We start from the raw sequence: 26,751 nt of genomic DNA, 5'->3' as shown, positions 1-26,751 counted from the left end.
TACGACAAATTAGTTATAGAATGATATATTGATGTGAGTTGACGGTAACTATTTTATGAATTATTTTATGTGAGAACAAGCCATTTTAATTTTGAAAACTCTTTTTGGTATTGGACGTATAGGCTTAGGCATATCATTGTTAAAATCGAAATTGATACAATGGAATTCTAACAAGATTATTTCGTTGTTAATTTGTCTGCCCATCGAGACTTTTTTCTATGTAAAATATCAGTCAAAAATAGTTGAAATTAATCTTGTAAGAAAATAAAAAAAACCAATGTATCGACACTTCACATCACATTAAAAACTTTTTCCGCGCTTGCGCAGTACTTAGTTGGAGGTTGTTCGTTGATTATAGTTTTATAAGAAGTAATAATAACACATAATATTTTTACGAACAAGTTTTTTTATAAATTAGCCTTACATTTAAAACATTTTACATGCATATACACCATTATTAGATTATTATAATGAAATATTGAAGTGCATTAAGATGTTTTTTAATATTTTTAGAAAAAAGCTTATTAAAAATAAGTCTAAACGATTATTAAGTTTAATTTAATATTATGAAAAAATATTTTGTGTGCATACAACAATCTTTAAATATATTGGGAAATAGTCCGCTAAGCTTAACCTAAATTACATCTCATTTCATAGAAAATAAGTTCTAAGTTTGTTTAGCAATTACGATAAAATATGACGTTTCCTTATAGTACCTTGCCATAGTTTGAAACCTGTTCCATTTTCACTAGATGACATTATCAAACAATATATAAATTCTCTATTACGATATATATTTTTATTTTAAAAAAAGACATATGATTCAAAAAAACATATATTGTACTTGTCGATTCGAATGCGGAAAAAGCAAAGCCTTAATAAGTTATTATGTTTTATATTATTCGATTTTTTGCGTTCCGATAAACGTAGTTGTAATGAAATTTGAAAAGTTCCACATATGCGGTGTGACGCTGACAACACCGTCAGGGATACGTGGCCCGTGGTTCTATGCGATTGATGTGTGTTGTTTATATTTTTTATTATCGAATTTCACCAAAAAATTGAAAAGAAGCCGTAAGTATACATTGCTTTACTTATTATCTATCACCTCGTATAAAAGTAGGACGTCGCATCATTGTTTATCTTCGCAAAATGAATAATCAAAAATGAGACAGCAGCTGTCAAATAATATCGGGATGAATTCTTTGCAATTTTCTAAAATATAAATGTTATTTGCATGTTTTCGTTTTTAAGTTAAATGCCTTTAAATAATATGTCTTAATTGGACTTAAACTCAGCACTTAGACACTATAGCTCAGTATGGTATAATCATCGATTATATTTGAATACGATTCGTGAATAAGTTTGTATTAAATTCGTTATTTTATCCTTTTATTCAATTACTGCATATTTTCAAACGAAGTTATTGGAAGTTTTAAAAGATAGAAGATAGAATTACGAGTCTAAACTGTACATGTAGCTACTTTTAATGTTATTGACCTATTTCTTTGATTATTATCAATTGCTTGTAATATTTGTTTTTATATGTCATAACAGTTGTATTTCAATTCATGATTATCTTTTAGTAATTTCCATATAAACAAATTTATCACAAATATCATATACTAAAATATCTTGCATTATTTTTATTAAAAAATATAACTAAAAAATTAATAATAAAGTTAATTGTTGTGTCATGTTAAAGCTACAATTTCATTTCAAAAGATTAAGTTTGTATATTCGATAAAGAGAATTGGTTTCACATAAAACTTGAAAGTGAACTTGCTTAGAGAAATTATTTTATAATTGGACCATGTTGTGCAGAATGTTCCGAATCACGGAAACATTAATTAATCTCTGTTAATAACATTGGAAATAGAGATAGTTTTAAAGTTATATATTTTTGTAGTAATTTTTACATTATTCAGTTTTCATAAATTGCTGTATTTTCAAAATTCATTTACATTTTGTGTAAAGTGATGAAACCTTTTGTAATTAAATTATTAATGTCTAAATTGGAATTTGTCAATAACATTTTACTATTTTTCCTTATACCGTTACAGTATTGCTCTCTAATCAATCAGTAACTTTTATTTTTCTTCATCCTTATTTTTCTTCTTTTTTTATCCTTATTATTCTGCAATCTTTGGCAAGAGCTCTTCAAAATGAGACCATAACCAATGTTTAATTTGCAGCCTTCGTCCCATAATCACTGGGACAAAAATCGGCTTATGCTTTTGAGATAGTCAATACATAATATTATTTCTGCCGGTTAGAAAATTACTGTCCAGCACTATCCATTTGTTCTAGCCTACGTCATTTAATTAATATTACAGAGTAGGCTAAAATCTCTGAAACTAACAATATGATTCATGATTTTTTATTTCAGTGGTAGAAAAGGTATTTCTCTCTACCATAGGTTACAAATTTTATAATATACTTTATTCATAAAATATACCCATGTTAATGCAGGGTGGCTGGCTATTTCATCTCATATTAAATTGTTTAAATAATATATGAGACAAACAAAAAAAAAAATAAAAACCCGCTGAGTTTCTTTCGCTGGTTCTTCTCAGGTCAGGGTATTTTCTTTTCCGAAACCGGTGGTAGTGTTTCAATTGACCATCAATAAGAAAGTGTAATGCTTCTATATTGAATAAAGTTATTTGAGTTTGAGTTTTGAATTTGGTGTGTTCCTCATTCAGTAATACTCTCTCAAACAATATGTCAAATCAAAGTTATGCATATTTATTATACCTAATTTTTAATTGTAATATTCATTAAAAGATAAAGAAATATATCATAATTTAGTATGGTTGGACTATACACATTTAATTAAATAAGTAAATGTTTAACTATATAATTATTGTATACTACATTGACATTAAGTCAAGATTCTGTTTTAACGATAAAGATGTCTTTTGTACATTTTTTTTGTATTGTATTTTATGCCAAGTCATTGGTGTAAAATAAAGAGTATTTATTTTTGTTGTAAACCTTATCAAATCCAATTTCCGTTCTTTAACAAAAATGTTTTCATCATTTGAAATATCAAATAACAATGTCAGTGTATTTACTGTTAATTTACTGATTACAAACCCCAAATTATTAGTTGATTATTCATATAGGATTTCTAAGGACCAATTGCCTTAAATAATACCCTAGGATAACCAAGAAATAAATACTAATTCAGATTTCCTTTTTTAGGTTGCTCTTATAATTCATTTTATGCTTAGACAAAGATATTAAGAGAAATGAATATTTGTATTTTTGTCCTCTATGCATTGATAAAACATTCATTCGATCATGATCTAAATTTGAAGAGTTCTTCTGTATTTGCTTCACTTATTCTCACAAAAGGCTCCTGACCCAAAAAAAGTGATATTAGTATTTTTGATCATATATATGTATATGTATTTTCAATATAAACATTCTATGTAGACCGTTATTCTCTGTCAAGATGGTTGCCTTATTTATCTTATATCAAATAATTAACGTTGACATTATTTCTTTTCAGATTGCTAGGCTTCGTTCATTATGATGAATCCACAGTACCTGCCCCCAGGGCAGAATAATAACGCACCAAATAATCCACTTGGCTTCCCACCAACATCTCAAGACTACAATGGTGTCCAAAATGCTAACATTTATAGCCAAATGCCACCTAATGGACCTCAGATGGATATGTCTCAAAAGATGCAGAACCTTAACATTAATGGACCACAAGGCCAATCCAATATCCCCACATCCCAATTACCACCTGGTCAATATCCTCCTTCAAACTTCCCACCAACTTCCAACTTCAGTGGTCAATTGCCACCTGGTATGAAGCCCCTAGGTCAGCAAAGCAGACCTCCAGTAAGCAGCGCTCCACAGCAATTTCCACCATCAATGAATCAAACCGTGCCTCATTCCTCTGCACCAGGTCAAGTACCTCAGCCGCAAAACTATGGTCAGCCACCAATGCAGCAGGCTCCACCTAACTCTCAACCCCAAGGACCACAGAGTTCTCAGCTTGGGCCTCCACCTTCCATGGCAAGGGGTGGACAACAGCAAATGTCTGGACCTCCCCAAGCGGGCTACCAAGGTCCGCCACCTTCAAGCCAACCTGGATCGCAACCACAACAAATGCGAGGTCCACCTCAACCTGGAATGCAACAGCCTAATTTATCTGGACCTGGTTTTTCACAAAACCGCGGACCACAAACTGGAGCTGGTCCAACTCAACAAGGACAAATGTCAGGCTTACCTCCACAACCAATGCCTGGACAGGGAACCCCATCAAGTCAACCTAGCTTTCAACAATCTGGTTTGACATCTAGTCATACTGGATTGCCTCCTCAACCTAGCATGACACAATCAAAATTATCTCAGCCAGGTCCACCTAGCTCACAAGGTGGTATGACCCATCAACCAGGTGATATACTTAGTCAACCTGGACCACCCAGTATTTCACAACAACCGATTGTAAGTCAACCTGGTATGCACTCTCAACCTAGACTACCACAGCATCCGGGAATGCCACCACAACCTGGAATGCAATTACAGCCTGGAATGCAATCACAACCTGGAATGCAATCACAACCTGGCTTGCCACCACAACCTGGTATGGGATCGCAATTTGGCATGCCACCTCAACCGGGTATGCCACCACAACCTGGAAAGCCACCTCAATCTAGCATGCCACCGCAACCTGGCATGCCACCGCAACCTGGCATGCCACCACAACCCGGTATGCCACCACAACCCGGTATGCCACCACAGCCCGGTATGCCACCACAGCCCGGTATGCCACCGCAACCTGGCATGCAGCAGCAACCTGGTATGCCACCACAGCCTGGAATGCCATCACACCTTAGTATGCAATCGCAACCAGGTATGCCAACACAACCTGGTATGCCTCCGCAACCTGGCATGCCACAGCAACCTGGTATGCCGCCACAGCCTGGTATGCCCCCGCAACCTGGTATGCCACCACAGCCTGGCATGCAACCGCAACCTGGTATGCCACCTCAGCCTGGTATGCCCCCACAACCAGGAATGCCCCCACAACCGTCTTCACAATATAATCAGTACCAAACAATGCCCGGCTTACCACATATGCCGCCACCACTGAGCCAGCAGAGACAGTTCCCGGCAGCCCCTGGCGCTCAGCCTGGATACAATGCCCAATATTCTGGTAAGTTCAATATATCGACGAAGCCATATCACAAATTCACAGATTTTTTTTATATTCTTAAATATTAATATTTACAGGTATGCCACCAATACCACCACAACAACAGCAGATGGGTGCACAAGGCTACCCGCCCTTCCCGGGCCAACAGCCAAGCTACAACCCGCAGTATCAGCAGCCGCCACAGAAGCGCCTGGACCCTGACCAGATGCCTAGCCCAGTAAGAGAAGTTTTATTCAAATTCATATTGTTGCTAACTTCACTACATTCAATACTTGATATAACGGGCAGAAAGATTTTAATGGTTCATCAATTTAATTTTTAAGTTATTTTAACTGTTCAGTCTCCTTGTATAAAGTGCAAGTTAAACCACTTAACAAAAGGTAAGTGGAAGTAAATAGTACTTAAGTTATCTTTATTAAGTTTCCAGGTTTTGGTAAACAAAATCAAAAAAACAATTTCAGTAAAATCTCAAACTCAAATTCCTTTATTCAATATAGAAGCATTACACTTACTTATTGTTTGTCAAATAAACACTACCACCGGTTCGGAAAAAGTAACACCCTGACCTGAGAAGAACCGGCGAAAGAAACTCAGCGGGTCTTTTTTTTGTTATTTTTTTTTTGTCAAATTAATAGGATACATAGTAGTATATGATTAGAAATAACCAGGAGGCGATCGTTTCATTCCCAAGGTGTGCTATCAAACATAAACTCGCTAATTGTATAGTAACCTTTTGCACACAAGCGTCCTTAACAATTTTTTTAAATTTGGCAACAGAAGCATTTTGAACGCTTTCTCGGATCGGATCGAACGGATCCTGTTGTAGAAGCGTATACATTGCCCCACAAAAAAGTTACTGACTCTATGCAGTCGAGTAACAGGAGTAACAAGATTGTGTTTGTTCCTTGTACCAATGTTATGAGAATTACATTTTCTCATAAAAACATTAATATTTTTCCGTACATACAGTACGGAAAAATATTAATGTTTTAACATTACAAAATATGTATTTACTTTTGATTCTTTATGATAGTCTTGAATTACATGTAAACTTACCACCGCTTCGGAAAGTGATTTCTGCCGAAAACAACCAGCAAGAAAGTCAGTCCTTAGTTTTATCCACCTTTTTAATTACATAGTTCGTCAGTAAACTAATTTTATCTTAGAAAACTTATTAATATCATGTTTTAAATAGTACTTATGTACTAATACAGTTTGTTGCCTTCATTACATAATGTTATTAACAATTTCATTCAAAATTGTAGCAAAATATTATATTGCAGATAATCTTATTCTAGATTTTTTGTTGTATGTATGTATATATTTTGTTATTAAAGTACTGTGTATTGTTTATGGTAGATCCAAGTTATGGCAGATGATCAGCAGAACCGTGGAGGAGTTTTTGTCACCAACGAGAAGGGTCTCGTCCCACCCCTGGTCACGACAGACTTTATTGTTGACGATAAGGGCAATGCCAGTGAGTATTAACTATTATTATTATTCCAGCGATTCGCCCCGGCGTCGCATGCCTGTAATGCTGATATTAAATGTGCTATAGACTTTTCGACATCAAATTTAAAATGTACACAAAAATATCAGTGTTTCTTTACTATATTGTTCATGTATTATATAAAAAAAACCTTCCTCTTGAATCATTCTTTCTATTTAATAAAACCGCATCAAAATCCGTTGCGTAGTTTTAAAGATTTAAGCATACATAAATATATAAGGACGGAGAAAGCGATTTTGGTTTATATTTTATTAAACATTTTTTGAGATGTTAGACACTGTTTATGTTTATAATTTCTTTGAAGTATTTCATTTTTGTTTACTTGTGTAAGTACTATTTTTTAACATTGACTTGCTGGACTCGACTTAGCTCACTTTGAATTCATTTACGAGAAAACTTCAAGGATTGTAGCTTTTGTCTTTAACTTCCCCTCAGAGTATGAAAGAAGATTGAAGTTCAAGTTAGCTCAGATAAAATCTTGATCCATCTATAATAATAATTTAATAATAATTTATTTATTTAAGACAATAACAGTCCACTTGTTAGTAACAATAGCAACTTAAAAACTATGCAAAAAAAAAACAATGACAAAAAATAAAAAAACATGAACACAAAATCAAAACAAAAGAATATCTATTTCATTAGCCTTACTTGACTCACCACTACGCCAATAAAATGCTCTAGCATTGGCTCGGCAAGCTTGGCACTGAATATCTTCAGACTTTTGTTATATATAACATTACATACATTATTTTAACTATAATTTATCATATAACATTTATAAAGTTAATTTATTAATGGTGTTATATAATTACAGGTCCGAGATACATAAGAAGTTCAATGTACAGTGTGCCCGTCACAGCTGATCTCTTGAAACAGACATCAATGCCATTCTGCTTAGTTGTAAGTATCAAGATTGTTTATCGATTTTGCACTTCCATAGTCACACTCTATAGGCTATTTGATAATACGAAAAATAAAGTGTCAATCATTGTAATCGGTATATATTATGAGTTTAAAAATGTTTATTTATACGAAAGTAGAAAATAATAAGTATTCTATTGAAAAATCCATAAATCAAAATGCATTTTTTTAAACGTTTGTCACGTGACACAAAACGCTCCTGATTGGTGGGTTTTATTGACGTCACTTGCTTGTTCACCTCGTTTGTAGGCAAATGTGTATGTGGATTATATGTGCCACAGATTACAATACAGGCAAGTGACGTCACCGACCACATTGCAGCGCCATATTGTCAAAATAGCACGCGCTATTTAAATGTAGAATTTTTAATTTGATATTTTTCGGCAAATAAGTAATAGAATTTAAAAAAAAAGAAGCTACTTTTACTGGGTTCCTGTGGATTGAATGGATTTAAAAAACCAGTCAAATAGCCTATTCTATTATATAGATAGTATTTATTCAGTAATAGTGTCATTGATTAATTTACAATGTTTGCAGATTTCACCAATGGCCGAGACAGTGGGTACGGAACAGGAGCCCCCGGTACTTGACTTTGCAGCCCTAACGGGCTCTCCGAACATGGGCCCAGTCAGATGCAGTCGTTGCAAGGCCTACATGTGTCCGAATATGAAGTTCATTGATGCTGGTAGACATTTCAAATGTGCTTTCTGTAAAGCAACAACGGAAGGTGAGTGATCTTATATTAAACTCCATATCATACTAGTTATCTGCCAGTGAAAGTCCCGTCAAAATCGGTCCAGCTGTTCCAGAGGTTAGCCGGAACAAACAGACAGACAGATAGATAGATAGAAAAAATTGTAAAAATGTTATTTTGGTATACATACTGTGTACATAATATGTACATATGCATTAAGTGAAAAAGGGCTTTTTCAATATTACAAACAGACACTCCAATTTTATTATCTGTATATAGATTAGTCTATAATTAAGTTAGACATAGTTCTAACAATTGTACGATAATTATTGATTTTGATTGCGTAACTAAGTGAAGATAATTAAATAATTAGCGGTCATTTTCAATGGTACAACACTATAGCGCACATGTTTGTGCTCTACCACAAGATATATGTCTATTAATTGACTCTGACCAACAGTTATGTTTATCAATATTGGTTTCTGTAGTAAAAAAATATATATCAAAAAATAAAAAATATACTTTATTCAAGTAGGCTTTTACTCTTACAAGGATTATCAAATTAAGTGAAGCTACTATCGGTTCGGAAAGTAGATTCTACCGAGAAGAACCGACAAGAAACTCACTATAGTTTGTTCGCGTTAAGAATGCAGTGAGTTGTCATTGTTTACCGGCTTTACTCCGCCCCCTGACCAATCAAATCTTTTTTAACAGCAGGGTGAAGGTTTATGCATATTTGTGTTAAAATTCCAACAAATTATATTTGTTTTAAAGACTAAGTATAATGAATTTAAAAAATACACATTAAAATAAAAAATCGGATCGGGGTGTTTAATCAACAAAATTCTTAACAATATATACAATCGTTTGCGAATTTTGCCATCGCGATGTAGAAATTTACATATTTTGACATAACGTCATTTAGTAGCTATAGGTTACATTAATTATTACGCGTACAGCTTGAATAAATTAAATATAAATATATAAATAAACAAAATTTAAATTATAAAAATAAAAATATCAGTTAATAATTAATTAAATGTGAACTTGACTTTGTAATCTGAAAAGATTTGATTGGTCAAAGGGGGCGGAGTCAGGCCGGTAAAGAATGACAACTCACTGCATTCTTAACGCGAACAGACCTAGTCTCTTTCAACATTTGAAAATACAGTCATGTTAGTTAAATACAATTATATATGAAATTTATATATCCTGCCTGGAAGACAACAAGTATTAATTCCACGCTCTTTAACAACAACAAAAACATCAGCCCGTAAATTTCCTTTCTGGGTTAATGCCCTTCCTCTCCCTTTGAGGAGAACGTTCGGAACATATTCCACCACGCTGCTTGGTGGAATACACATGTGGCAGGATTTCTATGAATTAAGACACATACAGGTTTGTTGAGTGTTGTATGTGGGTGAGTCGAGATGGCCCAGTGGTAAGAACGCGTGCATCTTAACCGATGATTTCGGGTTCAAACCCAGGCAAGCACCGCTGATTCATGTGCTTAATTTGTCTTTATAATTCATCTCGTGCTTAGCGGTGAAGGAAAACATCGTGAGGAAACCTGCATGTGACAAATTTCATAGAAATTCTGCCACATGTGTATTCCACCAACCCGCATTGGAACAGCGTGGTGGAATATGTTCCAAACCTTCTCCTCAAAGGGAGAGGAGGCCTTTAGCCCAGCAGTGGGAATTTACAGGCTGTTGTGTGTGTGTGTGTGTATGTGGGTATGTATCAGTGAGCATTCCGCAGTGCCGATGGAGTACACGCAGTACATCAACAGCATGCAGCAGTACGGGCGAGTGCCGGCCGAGATGGCGCTCGGCGCCTACGAGATCGTCGCCACCAAGGAGTACTGCCGGGTAACGACCATCTAGTGGCCACCATGACCATTCTTGACTGTTCTAGGGTTCATATAAAGCTCTTACTACTATTGTGTATTTACTTGCTGGTAGGGCTTTGTGCAAGCCCGTCTGGTTAGGTACCACCCACTGATCAGTTATTCTACCGCCAAATAACAGTACTCATTATTGTTGTGTTCCGGTTTGAAGGGTGAGTGAGCCAGTGTAACTACAGGCACAAGGGACATAACATCTTAGTTTCCAAGGTTGGTGGCGCATTGACGAAGTAAGGAATAGTTAATATTTCTTACAGCTTCATTGTCTATGGGTGATGGTGACCACTTACCATCAGGTGGCCCATATGCTCGTCCGCCAACCTATACCATAAAAAAAATCTAATATTACACATTGTGTGCCAGCCAGATAATTATGTTTATTTGATAATATAAAAGGTTTTATTGTATATAATGTCTTATTGCTTGTTTATATGGCAGAATCTATCTAAAATATAGTATTGTTTCTAATAAATGAACATTTCATTTTCCAGAATAACACCTTACCGAATCCTCCAGCGGTCGTCTTTGTTATAGATGTCTCGTACAACGCAATCAAAAACGGCTTAGTGCAGACAATTTGCGATAATATTTTGGACATTATTGAGGTATGTTACGTTTATGAATATTAATATTTATCACATGGTAAGGCTTTGCTAGCCCATCTGGAAAGGTAGTGGTACCTACCCAGCTTGGCTAACGACTTATTATACCGCCTAGCAATAAAATGTACTATTGTATAGTAGTACTAAGTATTACAATAAAATGTATTTTATCAAACCAGAATTACGTAGATTTTTTTTAAATATAACGCTTGTATGGGCCGACATAGTCCAATGGTTAGAACGCGAGCATCTTAACCTGCGGGTTGCGGATTCAAACCCAGGCAAGCACCACTGAATGTTCATGTGCTTAATTTGTTATTTAAGTAATTGTAGACGCTGAAGGAAAACGTCGTGAGGATCTAATTTCATAGAAATTCTACCAGACGTGTATTCCACCAACCTGCATTGGAACAGTGGCGGAATATGTTCCAAACCTTCTCCTTAAAATTTAATTTATTATTTTTGTCTCATAATTCAAATGGATGCAGTGTTATTAGTTTAATAGTAATAAATATTAAATTTATTTTAATTTATATGTTTGCTATAATTTATTAATTTTTGATTATTATATAAATAAGTACTACACTGCATTGATATATAATTGATATGAGAATGCCGTGTACACATGCATAGGAATGTAATCTAGCTCAAAATTGTGTTTTCGTAATTTTAATGTATGTTTTGATTGTATTCTATTTGTGTACCTATGAATAAATAAATGAATAAAATGGAGGAGGCCTTAGCCCGGCAGCGGAAAATTGGAAGGCTGTTGTTGTTGTATATACCAATAGTGTCCTTTGATCATATAATGTTAACATATTTTTATTGCAGGCGATGCCCAAGGATGAACAGACGGGCAAGAGTTGGACCCGAGTGGGTTTCATAACCTACAGCACAACTGTACACTTTTATAATATTAAGGTATGTACACATTACTTGAATTCTATCGTGAGTACGCCATATTGTAATTTTGAACTGATTTATAAGTGACATAGGTTATTTTTTAAATATTATACTACAATATTTACCTTTAATTGACATTTTTTTATGCTTTTTTCTGACATGTTTAATAATTGTTGTTCTATTTCAACTTATTTACCTCAATGATTCATATATCTAAACCTTCCCTATGATCTCTCTGCTTATTAGTGAACACCGCAATAAAATCCGTTCAGTAGTTTTGGAGTCTATTGCGAACATACAGACAGACAGATGCGGTGGGGAGGGGGACTTTGTTTTATAATATGTAGTGATACATTCTATATGTTACAATAACAGTAAGGTAGAGAGAGAGGCAGGCTAGGTGAAGCCGGAAGGGGAGAGAGGGGAGGGAGGATGGTAGAGATTTTTTTAAAAGGAAACTAGTTTCAATTATTCAAATCTACTTATGTATATTAATACTGCATAAACAAATCGCCATGGATCTATAGCCTTAGTTGTATAGAGAGCTAGTTTGAATCTCCTGACCTTTTGCGTTAATTTTGATCTCCCCTTAAAGAACAATCTGATATTTTAAAAGATATTGGTAAAGATTAGAAATATGTAGCTTCAAATTTGGGTCTTGTTATTATTTTTAAATTTGTCAAATCAATGCGGGTAGTTACACTTTAGCATCTTACTTTATTTTATTTCCAGGGCACACTGGCTCAACCACAAATGCTGTCAGTTGGTGACGTAGGCGACATGTTCGTACCCCTCCTAGAAGGCTTCCTCGAGAGACCAGAAGACAGCGGTCCAGTCCTGCAAGCTCTGCTGCAACAATTGCCAGTCATGTTTGAAAACAATAAAGAAACCGAGACAATATTACTACCAGCTGTTCAGGTAATTATTTCACATAGTATAATATATTGATGATCATCAATAATTTTGTATATGCACTAGAAGTAAGGATAAGCTTATAACGCCAAGTTTCCGACTCCGCAAAGTCAATTAATCTTTCTTGGGGCAAGGTATCCATTTCTATAATAAAATTCCACAGACATTTTTAACTTTGCCGTCTCGTAAATTCAAATCGTTTATAAAAAATACATTGGTGAAAAAGGCGTATTATTCGATACAAGATTTTGTAGATGATAAAAAAGCGTGGAATTAATACCTGTTGACTTCCAGGCAGGATATATTAATTTAATAATTGTATTAACTTAAAAATTAACTATAGTTCTTGCAATCTACGAGTGCGCGTCGCCCTTAGTTGTATGAGTGACCAATCTGTATACGCGTCAATGTAGGCGTAAAAGCGACCGTGCGTACGGTTAGCAACCAAAAATTCATTATTCAAAAATCAATAAATTAATTATGGATTTTACCTATTTTTATATTTTAAATATATTTTTTTTACTTATTTATTAGGAGTGGTCAAAATGAAAAATAAACAAAAGCGTTAAAATAACTATTAATTTACATTAATAATAATAAATAATTACAGGTAGAAAATTAAAATATACACAAAATAAAAAGTTCGTTCAGTTATTATTAATAACAAAATAACAACAACAACAATAGCCTGTAAATTCCCACTGCTGGGCTAAAGGCATCCTCTCCCTTTGAGGAGAAAGTTTTGGAACATATTCTACCACGCTGTTCCAATGCGGGTTGGTGGAATACACATGTGGCAGATTTTCTATGAAATTTGTCACAGGCACGTTTCCTCACGATGTTTTCCTTCACCGCTGAGCACGAGATGAATTATAAAGACAAATTAAGCACATGAATCAGCGATGCTTGCCTGGGCTCGAACCCGCAATCATCGGTTAAGATGCATGCATTCTAACCACTGGGCCATCTCGACTCCCACTGGGCCATCTCGAATAATAACAAAATAATTTAAATTATATTACTATTTTCATCAAACATTTCTATCCTATCGCTGTCATCATTTTCACTTTCATTGTCGCTGTCATCATCTTCACTTACATTTATAATAAACTGGAAATCATAGTCGAAATACTTCATATATTCTGTTTCAATTTTTTCAACGTGCTTGCATGTATTTCGCCAGGTGGTTTGGTCTATATTATTTATGCATTCATCTATTAAATTTTGAACAACGGTCATGGTTTGGCCTATATTTTTTGAGGCAATTTGGTTTTTTATAATACCCCATATATTTTAATCGGGTTAAGCTCTGGGTGATACGGAGGGAGTCTTAAGATTTCGAAACCTTTTTTTCTTATAAATTCATCTATTTTAAATGTTATAAAACGGTCCTTGTTCTTTTTAATTAGATCATACACTTCTACTTTTTTAAAACGATTATCAAATGAGATGCCATTCTCTGTCAGCCACTTTTGTATTTCCCCTTTACTGGAATTAGAGGTCGGTATTTTGCTGCTTCGAGTATTGTGATAAGAAGCGTTGTCCATAACAATAACTGACTTCTCAGGTAAGTTTGGCAATAACTTTTCATTAAGCCATTTTGTATAATTATCATGATTCATGTTTGAATGATAATCTCCTGATGTAGATGCAGCTTTGTAGACTAGCGAAGCATTAGGCACAAAACCGTCGCTGCTGCCTGCATGCACTACAATAAAGCGGCTTCCTGTGCTCAGTTTCTTTGAAAACTGTTTATTGCCTTTGGGGTCATTGTTTTGAGGCAACCAGGTGTTTTGCCGCACGTGAGAAGTCAAAACATATGTTTCGTCAGTGTATACTATAGGACGACCTTCCGAACGATACTGAAAGATCTTTTTTAAAAAATTTAATCGCCAAAGTTGAATTTCATGTCTTTCTTGTAATGCTTCTCTGTTGTTCCCAATTTTTCTCCATTTGTAGCCTAATTTCTTTAATATCGAACGTAATGTATTTAAGCATCCATCAAACCCAATCTTTTCTCTCAAAACTGATTGCAATTTTGATAATGTTAGTAATTGCTTTTCTACAATATGGAAATTTTGCACAGTAGTTCGAATGATTTCAAGATTCATGTTGTCTAAATTAAATTTAATATTTCTCTTACGTCGTTTTTTCGTAGGTGAAGTAAAACTTGCAGAAGTAGATGGCAGCTCTTTTTCTTCTTTCAAAATTGTAGTTACAGTTCGTTCACTAAACCCTGTAGCTTCAGCGGTACGTTTCCGTATATTAGCCAAAGGACTCAAATCGCAATGATCCATATTGTTCGCTTTCATAAAATTATACTCTCCTTGAAGAAAGTGGTACACGCGGGCAATAATGGCGCGTCCCTGCAAATAGTAGTAAAGTTACATATTGGTAACTACAAAAATATCAAAAAACAATTATAAAAATAAAAAAACTTACCTCGCTATGAATTATTTTACGTTTTCTTTCACATTTGAGGTTTGACATGCTGACCGTACTCCGTGAACAATAGTGACGCGGAAACAATAAAGACAAGTTACCCGAGTGAAGGCTCACTCGCTACTGATCGCTCTGTCGGTTACACACACTAACGCAATTATGTGTTTACGGTTACAAACACAAATAAAGGCCACGCGCGCTCGCAGATTGCAAGAACTATAACATGACTGTATTTTTTTAAATATTGTAAAAGAGTAACTACTGAGTTTCTTGCCGGTTCTTCTCGGTAGAATCTACTTTCCGAACCGGTGGTAGCTTCACTTAATTGATAAATGACGATTCAAAAGTGCTTGTAAAAGCCCACTTGAATAAAGTATACTTTGATTTTGATTTTATGTAGGGCTTCATAAACCAGATCTTATCAAATCAATCAATTCATTTCCCATCATATATTTATATGATCATAAATAGCTTACACCTCTCATGGTGTTTGATATTCTGTTAAGCGCTTATGGTTTTATGAGTTAAATAAATCAATCAAATTTTCCATTTAAAATGAATACTCTAAATTGACAACTTAAAGATAAAAAGAAAGCATAAAAAGCATGTTAAACAGTTATGATATAAATATAAAATGTAACAACACAACAAACAACAACAGCAGCCTGTAAATTCCCACTGCTGGGCTAAAGGCCTCCTCTCCCTTTGAGGAGAAGGTTTAGAACATATTCCACCGCGCTGTTCCAATGCGGGTTGGTGGAATACACATGTGGCAGAATTTCTATGAAATTTATCACATGCAGGTTACCTCACGATGTTTTCCTTCACCGCAGAGCACGAGATGAATTATAAAGACAAATTAAGCACATGAATCAGCGGTGTTTGCCTGGGTTAGAACCCGCAATCATCGGTTAAGATGCACGCGTTCTAACCACTGGGCCATCTCAGCTCTAAATTTCTTTACAATTAAAAGTAAAGTTTTTGTCTACCAAAGGGATTTTACAGGCTTTAAATTTACTTAACTATTTAATTACAGGCAGGTTTAGAAGCTCTCAAAGCAGCCGACACATCCGGTCAGCTTCTAGTGTTCCACACAAGTCTTCCAACTTTCAATGCTCCGGGGAAACTCATCAATAGGGAGGATAGGAAACTGCTCGGTACAGATAAGGAGAAACAGATATTATGTGAGTGTTTGTTGATGTTACATTTACTTAAGAACTATTGTCGATGTTCATATAAACGTGAATATTTTGTTATGAAGCCCTTTTTATTCGACTTGAGATATTTTCTTACTAAAAATCTGTTATGTGTTTGATATAAAGTAAGCTCTTTAATCAATAGTATTGAATTTTTTTTTTTTTAACAACAACAATACTGAGTACTGTTGTTTGGCGGTAGAATAATTGATGAGTGGGTGGTACCTACCCAGACGGACTTGCACAAAGCCCTACCACAAAGTAATAAAAGTAAATTAAGTTTTGAGACAATGCTATACGAAAGTGGATTCGGGATAATCCAAACGTATTCACGAAATGTATAATAGTTTAAGAACTGCCAAAGTAATATATTTCAGAAGTAGCAATTTTCATGTTATAAAAGTTGGCCACTAAGTACAATGGTATTTAGCCATTAAGTAAGTGTCAATAAATAATAATCTAACTTACTTACTCTCATTCGAAAGGAATACGAAATTTGGGTATATTTAGTCAATCAGTGATAATGATCCGTTCGTGTTTCCCACAGCGCCGCAGACGACGGCGTACAACGAGCTGGGCCAGGCGTGCTCGGCGGCCGGCGTCTGCGTGCAGCTCTACGTCTGCAACAACTCGTACGTGGACGCCGCCACGCTGGGCCAGCTGCCGCGCCTCACCGGCGGGCAGCTGCACAAGTACACGTACTTCACGGTGAGACACGCCCCCCCACACACCGCCCCCCCCCACCCGTGCGCGAACTAACTGAGACACACTCCCCCCCCACACACACACCGCGCCCCCCCCACCCGTGCACGCACTAACTGAGACACACTCCCCCCCACACACACACCGCGCCCCCCCCCACCCGTGCACGCACTAACTGAGACACACTCCCCCCCCCACACACACACACCGCGCCCCCCCCCACCCGTGCACGCACTAACTGAGACACACTCCCCCCCACACACACACCACGCCCCCCCCCCACCCGTGCACGCACTAACTGAGACACACTCCCCCCCACACACACACCGCGCCCCCCCCACCCGTGCACGGACTAACTGAGACACACTCCCCCCCCACACACACACCGCGCCCCCCCCACCCGTGCACGCACTAACTGAGACACACTCCCCCCCCACACACACGCAGCGCCCCCATTAACGCCCCGCGTGCGCAGGCCGACACGGACGGCGCGCGACTGGCGTGGGACGTGCGGCGCGCCGTGACGCGCGCGTGCGCGCACGACGCCGTCATGCGCGTGCGCACGTCGACCGGCGTGCGCGCCACCGACTTCTTCGGGCACTTCTTCATGTCCAACACGACGGACGTCGAGCTCGCTGCGATCGGTGAGAGCAATTCTTACTATACATAACAATATTAATTCGGTTTTGTTTTATTTTTGTATCGTAATAATATAACGAGCAAGAGGTACCGGATTTGTCGTAAACGTTTTTTCGGTCTGAATGCGAGATATGGAGTGCCTGTTAAAGCCTCACATTTTTATGTAAATATTAATAAAATAATATTTAAGTTTAAAATATTATATAATATAAAATAAGAATAAATAAGAATAACAGTATAAAATGTATGCAATAAAATAGAATGTCACAAAAACATGTCACGATTCATCCTGAATCGCGCTAGTGAAGTTGTCAACTGAATCTTCATATATGTCATGGGCGGTAAGCAACGGCAGCTCATTTCTGAATCGCGCAAGCGTTGTGTTCGCGGGAAAGTATATAAGGGTCGCCCTGTTTACATACTGAGGTTTTTCTTTCAAGTGTGAATAGAGTCAGTTTACCTTGCAACGGTTGTTTTACTGAGTGTAAGTAATCCCGTAGTTTAGGTGGCTTTTATTGGATGCGTGTCGAACAGTGCCGGATGCATCTAATGCTGCGACGTATAGTACGACACAACTTAGATGTCGCATCGGCAAAATTCGTAAAACCGATCGCATCCGAATTGAATACGCTATGCCAAATTATCAATATTTATTGCTCATGCGAATTTGATCTTTGCACAAACGTAATAACTTTTAATATCACATGACCTAATATATTCGTCAATTTGACGCGTCGATTTACATGCACTTGCTTTCTCTGACGCGTGAATCTGTAGCGAAGAATAGCGTCGAATGTTGCGAAAGGGAGCTATCTATGTCTATTGATTACATAAATCGACAGTAATCGGTTTTATTTTCATTCCATTGCATTTTCCGATGCTACATCTAATTTGTGTCATACTTCCAGACTCGGACAAGGCGATCGGCGTGGAGGTGAAGCACGACGACAAGCTGACTGGCGAGGAGGGCGTGTTCGTGCAGGCGGCGCTGCTGTACACGCACCGCAGCGGCCAGCGGCGCCTGCGCGTGCTCAACCTGGCGCTCGCGCTGGCGCAGCAGCTGGCCGACGTGTACCGCTCCGCCGACCTGGACACGTGCGTCAACTTCCTCACCAAGCAGGGTGAGTGTCCGCCGGTGCGCCCCCCGCGCGTGTGGGTGGGGAGAGCAGAGATGGCCCAGTGGTTAGAACGCGTGCATCTTAACCGATGATTGCGGGTTCAAACCCAGGCAAGCACCGCTGATTCATGTGCTTAATTTGTCTTTATAATTCATCTCGTGCTCAGCGGTGAAGGAAAACATCGTGAGGAAACCTGCATGTGACAAATTTAATAGAAATTCTGCCACATGTGTATTCCACCAACCCGCATTGGAACAGCGTGGTGGAATATGTTCCGAACCTTCTCCTTAAAGGGAGAGGAGGCCTTTAGCCCAGCAGTGGGAATTTACAGGCTGTTACTTTACTTTTTTACTGGTGTGGGGGCCCACTGACCGCGTCGTGTTGCAGCGGTGTGGGCGCTGCGCGAGGCGGGGCCCCGCGCCGTGCGCGAGGGGCTGACGGGCCGCTGTGCGCGCTCGCTGGCCGCCTACCGCCGCCATTGCGCCTCGCCTTCTTCCGCCGGACAGCTCGTGCTGCCCGAGTCAATGAAGCTGCTGCCGCTCTACACAAGCTGCATTCTGCGCTCGGACGCCGTCGCCGGAGGTGAGTGCGCACGTGACCGTATCTTAATTGACGACGATGGTCGAGTGGTGTGTACACCGGTCTTCATGGGTAAGCCACTCCGAGGTCCCGGGTTCGATTCCCGGCCGATTCGATGTAGATTAACATTAAATCAAAATCAAAATAAACTTTATTCAAGTAGGCTTTTATAAGCACTTTTGAATCGTCATTTTACAATTAAGTGAAGCTACCACCGGTTCGGAAGTAGATTCTACCGAGAAGAACCGGCAAGAAACTCAATAGTTACTCTTTTTTAACATTTAAAAAATACAACGTCATGTTAATTAAATACAATTATTTCAATTAATGTATCCTGCTTGGAAGTCAACAGGTATTAACTCCACGCTTTTTTATCATCTACAAAATCTTGTATCGAATAGTATGCTTTTTCTACCAATGTATTTTTAACAAACAATTTGAATTTACTAAACGGCAAAGTTAAAAATTTCTGCGGAATTTTATTATTAGTTTTCTATGTTGTCTTGGGTCTGGGTGTTTGTGGTATCGTTACTTCTGATTTCTATAACAAAAGTGATGACTACTTACATTGGGATCAGAGTAATGTTTGTGATGTCTCATATTGTCTCGTATTAGTTATCAGCTCCTTCATTCAGTTCGATTGCAAAGTGCGGCCTCGTTCGCAGGGCCCGACCTCACGTGCGACGACCGCTCGTGCGCCATGTACCGCGCGCTGACGGCCGACGTGTCGCAGTCGCTGGCCTACACGTACCCGCGCCTGCTGCCTCTGCACACGCTGCCCGCCGCGCCTCCGCAGCCTCTGCGCGCCTCCATCGACAAGATGACCGACCAGGGCGTCTACTTACTAGGTACCCTACCTCCCCGACTTATTCCAAATATGTGTAAGCTTTGTGTTAGTAGTTAGTAATTAATAGTTGAGTCGAGATGGCCCAGTGGTTCGAACGCGTGCATCTTAACCGATGATTGCGGGTTCAAACCCAGGCAAGCACCGCTGTTTCATGTGCTTAATTTGTCTTTATAATTCATCTCGTGCTCTGCGGTGAAGGAAAACATCGTGAGGAAACCTGCATGTGACAAATTTCATAGAAATTCTGCCACATGTGTATTCCACCAACCCGCATTGGAACAGCGTGGTGGAATATGTTCCAAACCTTCTCCTCAAAGGGAGAGGAGGCCTTTAGCCCAGCAGTGGGAATTTACAGGCTGTTGTTGTTGTTGTTGTTGTAGTTGAGTCGAAGGAGGTTTACTCAGTAAAAAAGATATTATATATTTTTTTAATGACATAAGAATTGTCAATTAATTTTAAAATATTGATTTAAGACATTCATGTTATAAAAGTATTTATTTTTATTAATTAATGTTCATTTGGTCTCTGTTGTTTAAAAATTAAAGCAAGAACATCGCAATTGTCGATTTATAAGGGTGATGGGTTTTTCAAATTAAGCAATTTGATTCATCTAAAATAGAGTTTAATTTTGTTAGTAACAAATAAATTTTACAATTAAAAAAAAATACAATAATAAAAGCTGAGTATTACAAACCTAAAATAGAGAATTTTACAGTTTCAATGTTTTTACATTCATCTGTTCTAAGGTAATCAAATCTATTTGAGAAGGAACGCCCTTGAACGCATTAGGTATTCGATACGGATGCTGTTTGGCTATCAGCAAGTTTAATGTTTGACGACCTCGATGGTCGAGTGGTGTGTACACCGGTTTTGAAGGGTACGCCACTCTGAGGTCCCGGGTTCGATTCCTGGCCCAGTCGATGTAGATTACCATTAGTTTTTTATGTTGTTTCGGGTACCGTTTGTGGTACCGTCATTACTTCTGATTACCATAACACAAGTGCCTCAGCTACTTACATTGGGATCAGAGTAATGTATGTGATGTTGTCTCATATTTATTTAAAAGTAAAAAAAGTAAAGTAAAGTAACAGCCTGTAAATTTCCCACTGCTGAGATAAGGCCTCCTCTTCCATTAAGGAGAGGGTTTGGAACATATTCCACCACGCTGTTCCAATGCGGGTTGGTGGAATGCACATGTGACAGAATTTCGATGAAATTAGACACATGCAGGTTTCCTCACGATGTTTTCCTTCACCGCCGAGCACGAGATGAATTATAAACACAATTAAGCACATATATATGTAGAGGTGCTTGCCTGGGTTTGAACCCGCAATCATCGGTTAAGATGCACGCGTTCTAACCACTGGGCCATCTCAGCTCGTTACTTCTGATTACTATAACACAAGTGCCTCAGCTACTTACATTGGTATCAGAGTAATGTATGTGATGTTGTCTCATATTTATTTATTTATTTAATTTAAGTATAAATTTTCGTGCGTTACAGAAAACGGTGTGCACATGCTGATCTGGGTGGGGTCGCAGGCACCGGCGGAGTTCGTGCGCGACGTGTTCGGCGCCAGCTCGGCGCAGCACGTGGAGGCGCGCGTGTGCGAGCTGCCCGAGCTGGACACGGAGGCCGGGCGCTCCGTGCGCGACCTCGTCAGCTCCGTGCGACGCCAGCGCCGAAGCGCCATGCGGGTGAGTCGACACGCGCACCTCGGAGTCGCGGCCGAGCGTGTGGAACCTCGGCACACTCGCTCGGTGACGTTCTTTATTTATGTTTAAAGTTATAGTTACTGATATAGACAAATATTTTTTGTTCAAATGGAATGTATATTATTCTTTGGAGTTGTGTAGAGCTACTCTTCACTTTAGCGGGCTTTATAATTTCATACTGGGACTTTTATACCTTGCAATTGTAGTTTGTATGGGTAAAAAAGTTTTAATTATACCTATTTAGAAAGGAATCCACTTCCCCTAAGTGACCGTACTTTGTAAATATAATTTGTAAATAAACAAGATAGCATGTATGCATGTTTCGTTATGCGTGTGCGTGTGCGTGCGTGTGCGTGCGTGCGTGCGTGTGCGTGCGTGCACGCTCTGAGGCGCCGTGTGTGCAGTTGTCGGTCGTGCGCGGCGGGCAGGCGCATGAGGGGCAGTTCCGCCGGCTTCTAGTCGAAGACCGAGGGGTCGACGGCTCGGACTCCTACGTGGAATTTCTGATGGCCACGCACAAGACTGTCCAGAAATTGCTGTAGGTTTGGTTCGCGGGTTTGTTACTCTGGGATTATATGCGCTTTGTCTGGGAACGAACACGACTGCGCGATCTAATTACTCGATTTTCATTAATTTTTATACCGCTCCGTGTATCCGATTTGAGTCTCATTATAAATACAGTGTCTTGCAGAAATGTACTAACCCAAAAAATCACTAATGAAGATGTTAAGATTTTTAAGATAAAATCATTGTTGAATCGTTATCATTTTTGTTATGCTTGTTATTTTAAAGATATAACGTTATTATGACTAAAATTTTAATAACTTTTATAAGTTCTCCTGTGGGTGGTGCATTTTCGCAAAACACAGTCTAAATGGCTTTGTGATTGAAGACTTCGTAAAAGTAAATAATCTCTGCTCAAGTCCGCTTGATCTTTATTCAAATACAAACTATGTCCTATATCCATATAGTATATACTTCGAACGTAAAAGCGAATTATAGCTGTGGCTTAATCAAAATAAAAGTAATATATTCTTGCTGACGCTACTTCTGGCTTCTGCCAACAAATTGTCTTTGGTAGTTGCCATTGTGACGTCACTTTGTAATAAAAAACCGCGTTTTGATCCGTCGTCGCATTTGTGTTCGTCCCGTTTGAGGGGAAAGTTTGGGCCAGATCGTAATCATTATTCGTAATGGTAATCAAAATTCATGACGTAATGAGTCAGATCATGGTAACTGCGTTTTTTATGGAATTGGCTTAAGGGAAATTCACCAAGAGACCATCAAATGGCTGGAGAGATTTGCACTACATATTATAAATAAAGTCTCCCAACACCGTCTGTATGTTCGCGATAAACTCCAAAACTACTAATCAGATTTTCATGCAGTTTTTACTAATAGACTGAGTTTCATAAGAAAGGTTGAAGTATATAATTTATTAAAGTTTTTGTGTTATTTACATAAGTTGAATTAGTACGACAATTGGTATAAATGTCGGGAAAAAGCAACCAAAATATATAAATAAGAGGTAAAAAAAAATAAAAAACTCATGTTCACCTCTGCGAAGCGAGGACGGACCGCTACTTTGAAAATATTCAGTATATGTTAGTCGTTGCTTATAATAGCGTTCCTTCGATATCATGCGATCTAAGTCATATAAATATAATTATATTTTTAAAACATATAGGCAGATTAATAAGTTTCTTAAATAACATTTAAATCGGAAGTGCACGAAATAGTTTATTGCCGGCTAATCTACGTTCAAAATTCCGCAGATATCTCGATCACAAAATATGTATACAATCAATGGATTGTATACATATTTTGTACATAAGCAATGGCTTAATTGTTATTCATACAAGTGTAAAAGAATTTATGTTTAGAAGAAGGCGGAAGGAAATAATGTCAATAACAACTTTGTCCTTGAATTGATAATCTGTGGTTTAAAAATGTCAATATTGACGAAATTGTTTGAAAATAAAATTAGTTTTTATTTAAGTAGAGTAATAGTGATTGTATTTATAAATCGAGATGATTGGTGTTAGGTATGTATACCCCCCTTTTTTTATAGTTCAGTGTATTAAGGATTTGATCTTGGTACCCCTCGATGTCCTTAAATTTAAGTCACTATCACTTCCGCGCTGCTATTTGTGCAGATTGGTATGTATACCCCCTAAATATACCAATATTTTAAAATTTTTGGTTGTCTATCTGTTTATTCGGGCTAATCTCAGGAATACCCGGACCGATTCTGAGGGGACTTTTACTGGCAGATAGCTTATGTAATAAGGAGTAAATCAGGCTACAACAATACTTTTTTTGTTCCATTTAAACGCTGACATAGTCGCGGGAACAGCTTATATAATAAAACATTACATAACTATTAATTAAGACCAATTGCTAATAGAATAGAACATGTAAAATTAACGTTTGCGTATATGTATCCTCCTTCAATAGCTATTTATCAATGATTTGAACTGTGGTTATATTCATAATGGTCATAAGTATTAATATAATTAATATTATTTACAGAGTTGTTGAATTGTTGTAAATAAATCAGTTTGAAATTTTGTGTTGGTGATGGGTTGGAGTGTTAAAAAAATGTGCATGATTCATTTAATATGATATGCTTATCTTTTCATATGTATAAATGTTTGGAACATTTCTATCTATCATTATCATTTGGGTGTAATTTTTCGGTTTTATTGTTTTTGTATTTTATTTATTATAAATCACTGTTAAGTACACTTTAATTATATGTTTTTTTTTATATATAATTTATACTTGACTATTCTCTGAGATTAGCCGTTGTGACCATATAAAAAATATAATCGTATTTGATTCAATCTTTAATATTACTAAAATAAGTACTCCCATATTTAATAGGCTATTTGATTGGTTTTTAAAATCCATTTTATATTATTTAGTAGAGGTTAAGGAACCCACTAAAAGTCGTTTTTTTTTTATTTCTACTACATATTTGCCGAAAAATATATTAAAAATTCCATATTTAACTAGCGCGCCAAAACGCTACTTGCACAATATGGCGCTGCAATAGGGTCGGTGACGTCACTTTCCTGTATTTTAATATGTGGTACATATGTGACTTTACCATAAGCCCGGCCAGTCAGGAGCGTTTTGTGTCACGTGACAAACGTTTGAAAAAGTGCATTTTTATTTATGGATTTTTGAATAAATTAAGTATTATTTTCAACTTTTGTTGATAAATAACCATTTTTAAATTTATAATATATACTGATTACAGTAATTGACCCTTTTTTTCGCATTGTCAAATAGCCTATCGTATTAGTTTAATTACACAGTAACAAAAAGAAATCTGTGTATAATCAGATATAATCTTGTTATTCTTGTATACGCAGTTTTATACTTCGTCATGTCTGAAATGTTGAATATTGTTTCAGTTAACGGTAATGCGCCAACACGACAAGTTGGAGACGGTGCTACGTCACTTCCTTGTGGAAGACCGCGGCGTGGACGGCAGCTCCTCATACGTGGACTACCTGTGCCACATACACAAGGAGATCAGGTCGCTGCTATAGCACGACTGACTCGAGACCACAATGTTTAACGACTTTTATACGCGCTTCCTCCAACTCCTCACAGATATATAAGCTGATTGGCTAACGCGGGGTCACGTGTTCTATAATTCATTTGACACATTTGCCAGGTATGGTAAGTGATATCATGATCATATAACGCGTGCGAATAAAGCGAAGTTTTATAAGTGGCTGACGGTGACTGTACTTATCCAGTTGGTACGGCTAGCAAAACATGTAATATTATTTATTTGTAACCTATATTAATTATGCGATGAGATTATTTAATTGGTGCTTGTTTTTACGCTATTGAATTAGGTTATGTAAATAAATAAAATTGATTGATTATAATACAGTAAGTATATCTTTTATTTCGAAATTTAAACTGATTTGTGTTTTTGAACTGTTTTCCTAACCGTACAGAGAACAAAAGAGATGCATATAGTGTTCGAGTGAAATGGCATGAGATTGGCCCCATTCTTAAACCTTTTCTCTATTAGCACGGGTTTGACCGTAATGACGTCACCTAATCTGTTAAGTCTCTTGTTTGTATACACTCATAAAATTATTAAAACTGTCTACAGCCAAGAAAATGTGTCGGAAAATCTTGTTTAATTGTATGCAAAAAGACTGCATCGAATAGTCTGATATTAAGTTGGTGTATGAGCACTGTGTGTGCACGGAACATAAAAGCGCCTACGTCCTCGGTTGTAATAGAAATAGTTTTATGTAATAAATGTGATTTTACAGTTGATATTCGTTTATATTTGTGTATAAAGACGTACATTGATTTTATATCTGTCCTTTTCTAGCTTATGAAGTTAGATTGAGATGGATATTTTGTTGTTTTGTTGACGAATAAATTACTCTGATTCAAAGATCAAAAATTTGTTACATTATTATTATTATTATTTTCCGAAAACAATTCGCAATATAATTGTGCTTATAATCGTTTGTGGTGTTGGAATTATTATTTAGATTTTAACATTTATCAAATAAAATCTTTTTAAATACCTCGACGACGACGACCTCCGTGGTACGCCACTCCGAGGTCCCAGGTTCGATTCCCGGCCGAATCGATGTAGATTACCTTTAGTTTTCTATGTTGTCTTGGTCTTTTTTGTGGTACCGTCGTTACTTCTGCTTTTCCATAACACAAGCTATAGCTACTTACATTGGGATCGGAGTAATGTATGTTATGTTGTCCAATATTTATAATAATTGATTTATTAAACAATAAAATCGACTTCAACTTTAATTACAAGTATTATCGTAAAGCCTGTGAAACGAAGTACTGTCTCTACCGCCGTTTGCCAAAAGATAAG

The 26,751-nt window shown here is 37.2% G+C and overlaps 2 protein-coding genes across 2 annotated transcripts; one reads left to right on the top strand and one right to left on the bottom strand.

Annotated features, from left to right (window-relative positions):
• Nucleotides 1-967: 967 nt before the first annotated feature.
• LOC124540437 (protein transport protein Sec24C) lies at nt 968-25,785 on the top strand. Its single transcript, XM_047117992.1, has 18 exons — nt 968-1,074; nt 3,518-5,179; nt 5,257-5,396; nt 6,539-6,656; nt 7,507-7,592; nt 8,151-8,340; nt 10,069-10,178; nt 10,705-10,818; nt 11,647-11,736; nt 12,451-12,636; nt 16,109-16,256; nt 16,816-16,976; nt 17,446-17,614; nt 18,518-18,730; nt 19,115-19,309; nt 19,972-20,154; nt 21,658-21,851; nt 25,292-25,785. Exons 2-18 carry the CDS (start codon nt 3,538-3,540, stop codon nt 25,427-25,429), a joined length of 4,077 nt encoding a protein of 1,358 aa, XP_046973948.1. The 5' UTR covers nt 968-1,074; nt 3,518-3,537; the 3' UTR covers nt 25,430-25,785.
• On the bottom strand, nt 13,729-15,290 carry LOC124540433. Its single transcript, XM_047117988.1, has 2 exons — nt 15,073-15,290; nt 13,729-14,996 (listed from the first exon to the last, which is right to left on the bottom strand). Exons 1-2 carry the CDS (start codon nt 15,118-15,120, stop codon nt 13,905-13,907), a joined length of 1,140 nt encoding a protein of 379 aa, XP_046973944.1. The 5' UTR covers nt 15,121-15,290; the 3' UTR covers nt 13,729-13,904.
• Nucleotides 25,786-26,751: the final 966 nt, after the last annotated feature.

This window comes from Vanessa cardui, chromosome 25, assembly GCF_905220365.1.
Source record: "Vanessa cardui chromosome 25, ilVanCard2.1, whole genome shotgun sequence".
Classification (NCBI taxonomy): Eukaryota; Metazoa; Arthropoda; class Insecta; order Lepidoptera; family Nymphalidae; genus Vanessa; species Vanessa cardui.
This window is presented reverse-complemented; position numbering and strand designations above follow the sequence as displayed.

Bases quoted from the DNA above. Each gene is read 5' to 3' on its own strand.
- LOC124540437 (XM_047117992.1), top strand. From the start codon at position 3,538: ATGATGAATCCACAGTACCTGCCCCCAGGGCAGAATAATAACGCACCA. The intron at 11,737-12,450 runs GTATGTACACAT...TTTTATTTCCAG, and splicing joins TACACTTTTATAATATTAAG to GGCACACTGGCTCAACCACA. The intron at 19,310-19,971 runs GTGAGTGCGCAC...CCTCGTTCGCAG, and splicing joins CTCGGACGCCGTCGCCGGAG to GGCCCGACCTCACGTGCGAC.
- LOC124540433 (XM_047117988.1), bottom strand. From the start codon at position 15,120: ATGTCAAACCTCAAATGTGAAAGAAAACGTAAAATAATTCATAGCGAG. The intron at 14,997-15,072 runs GTAAGTTTTTTT...TACTATTTGCAG, and splicing joins GTAAAATAATTCATAGCGAG to GGACGCGCCATTATTGCCCG.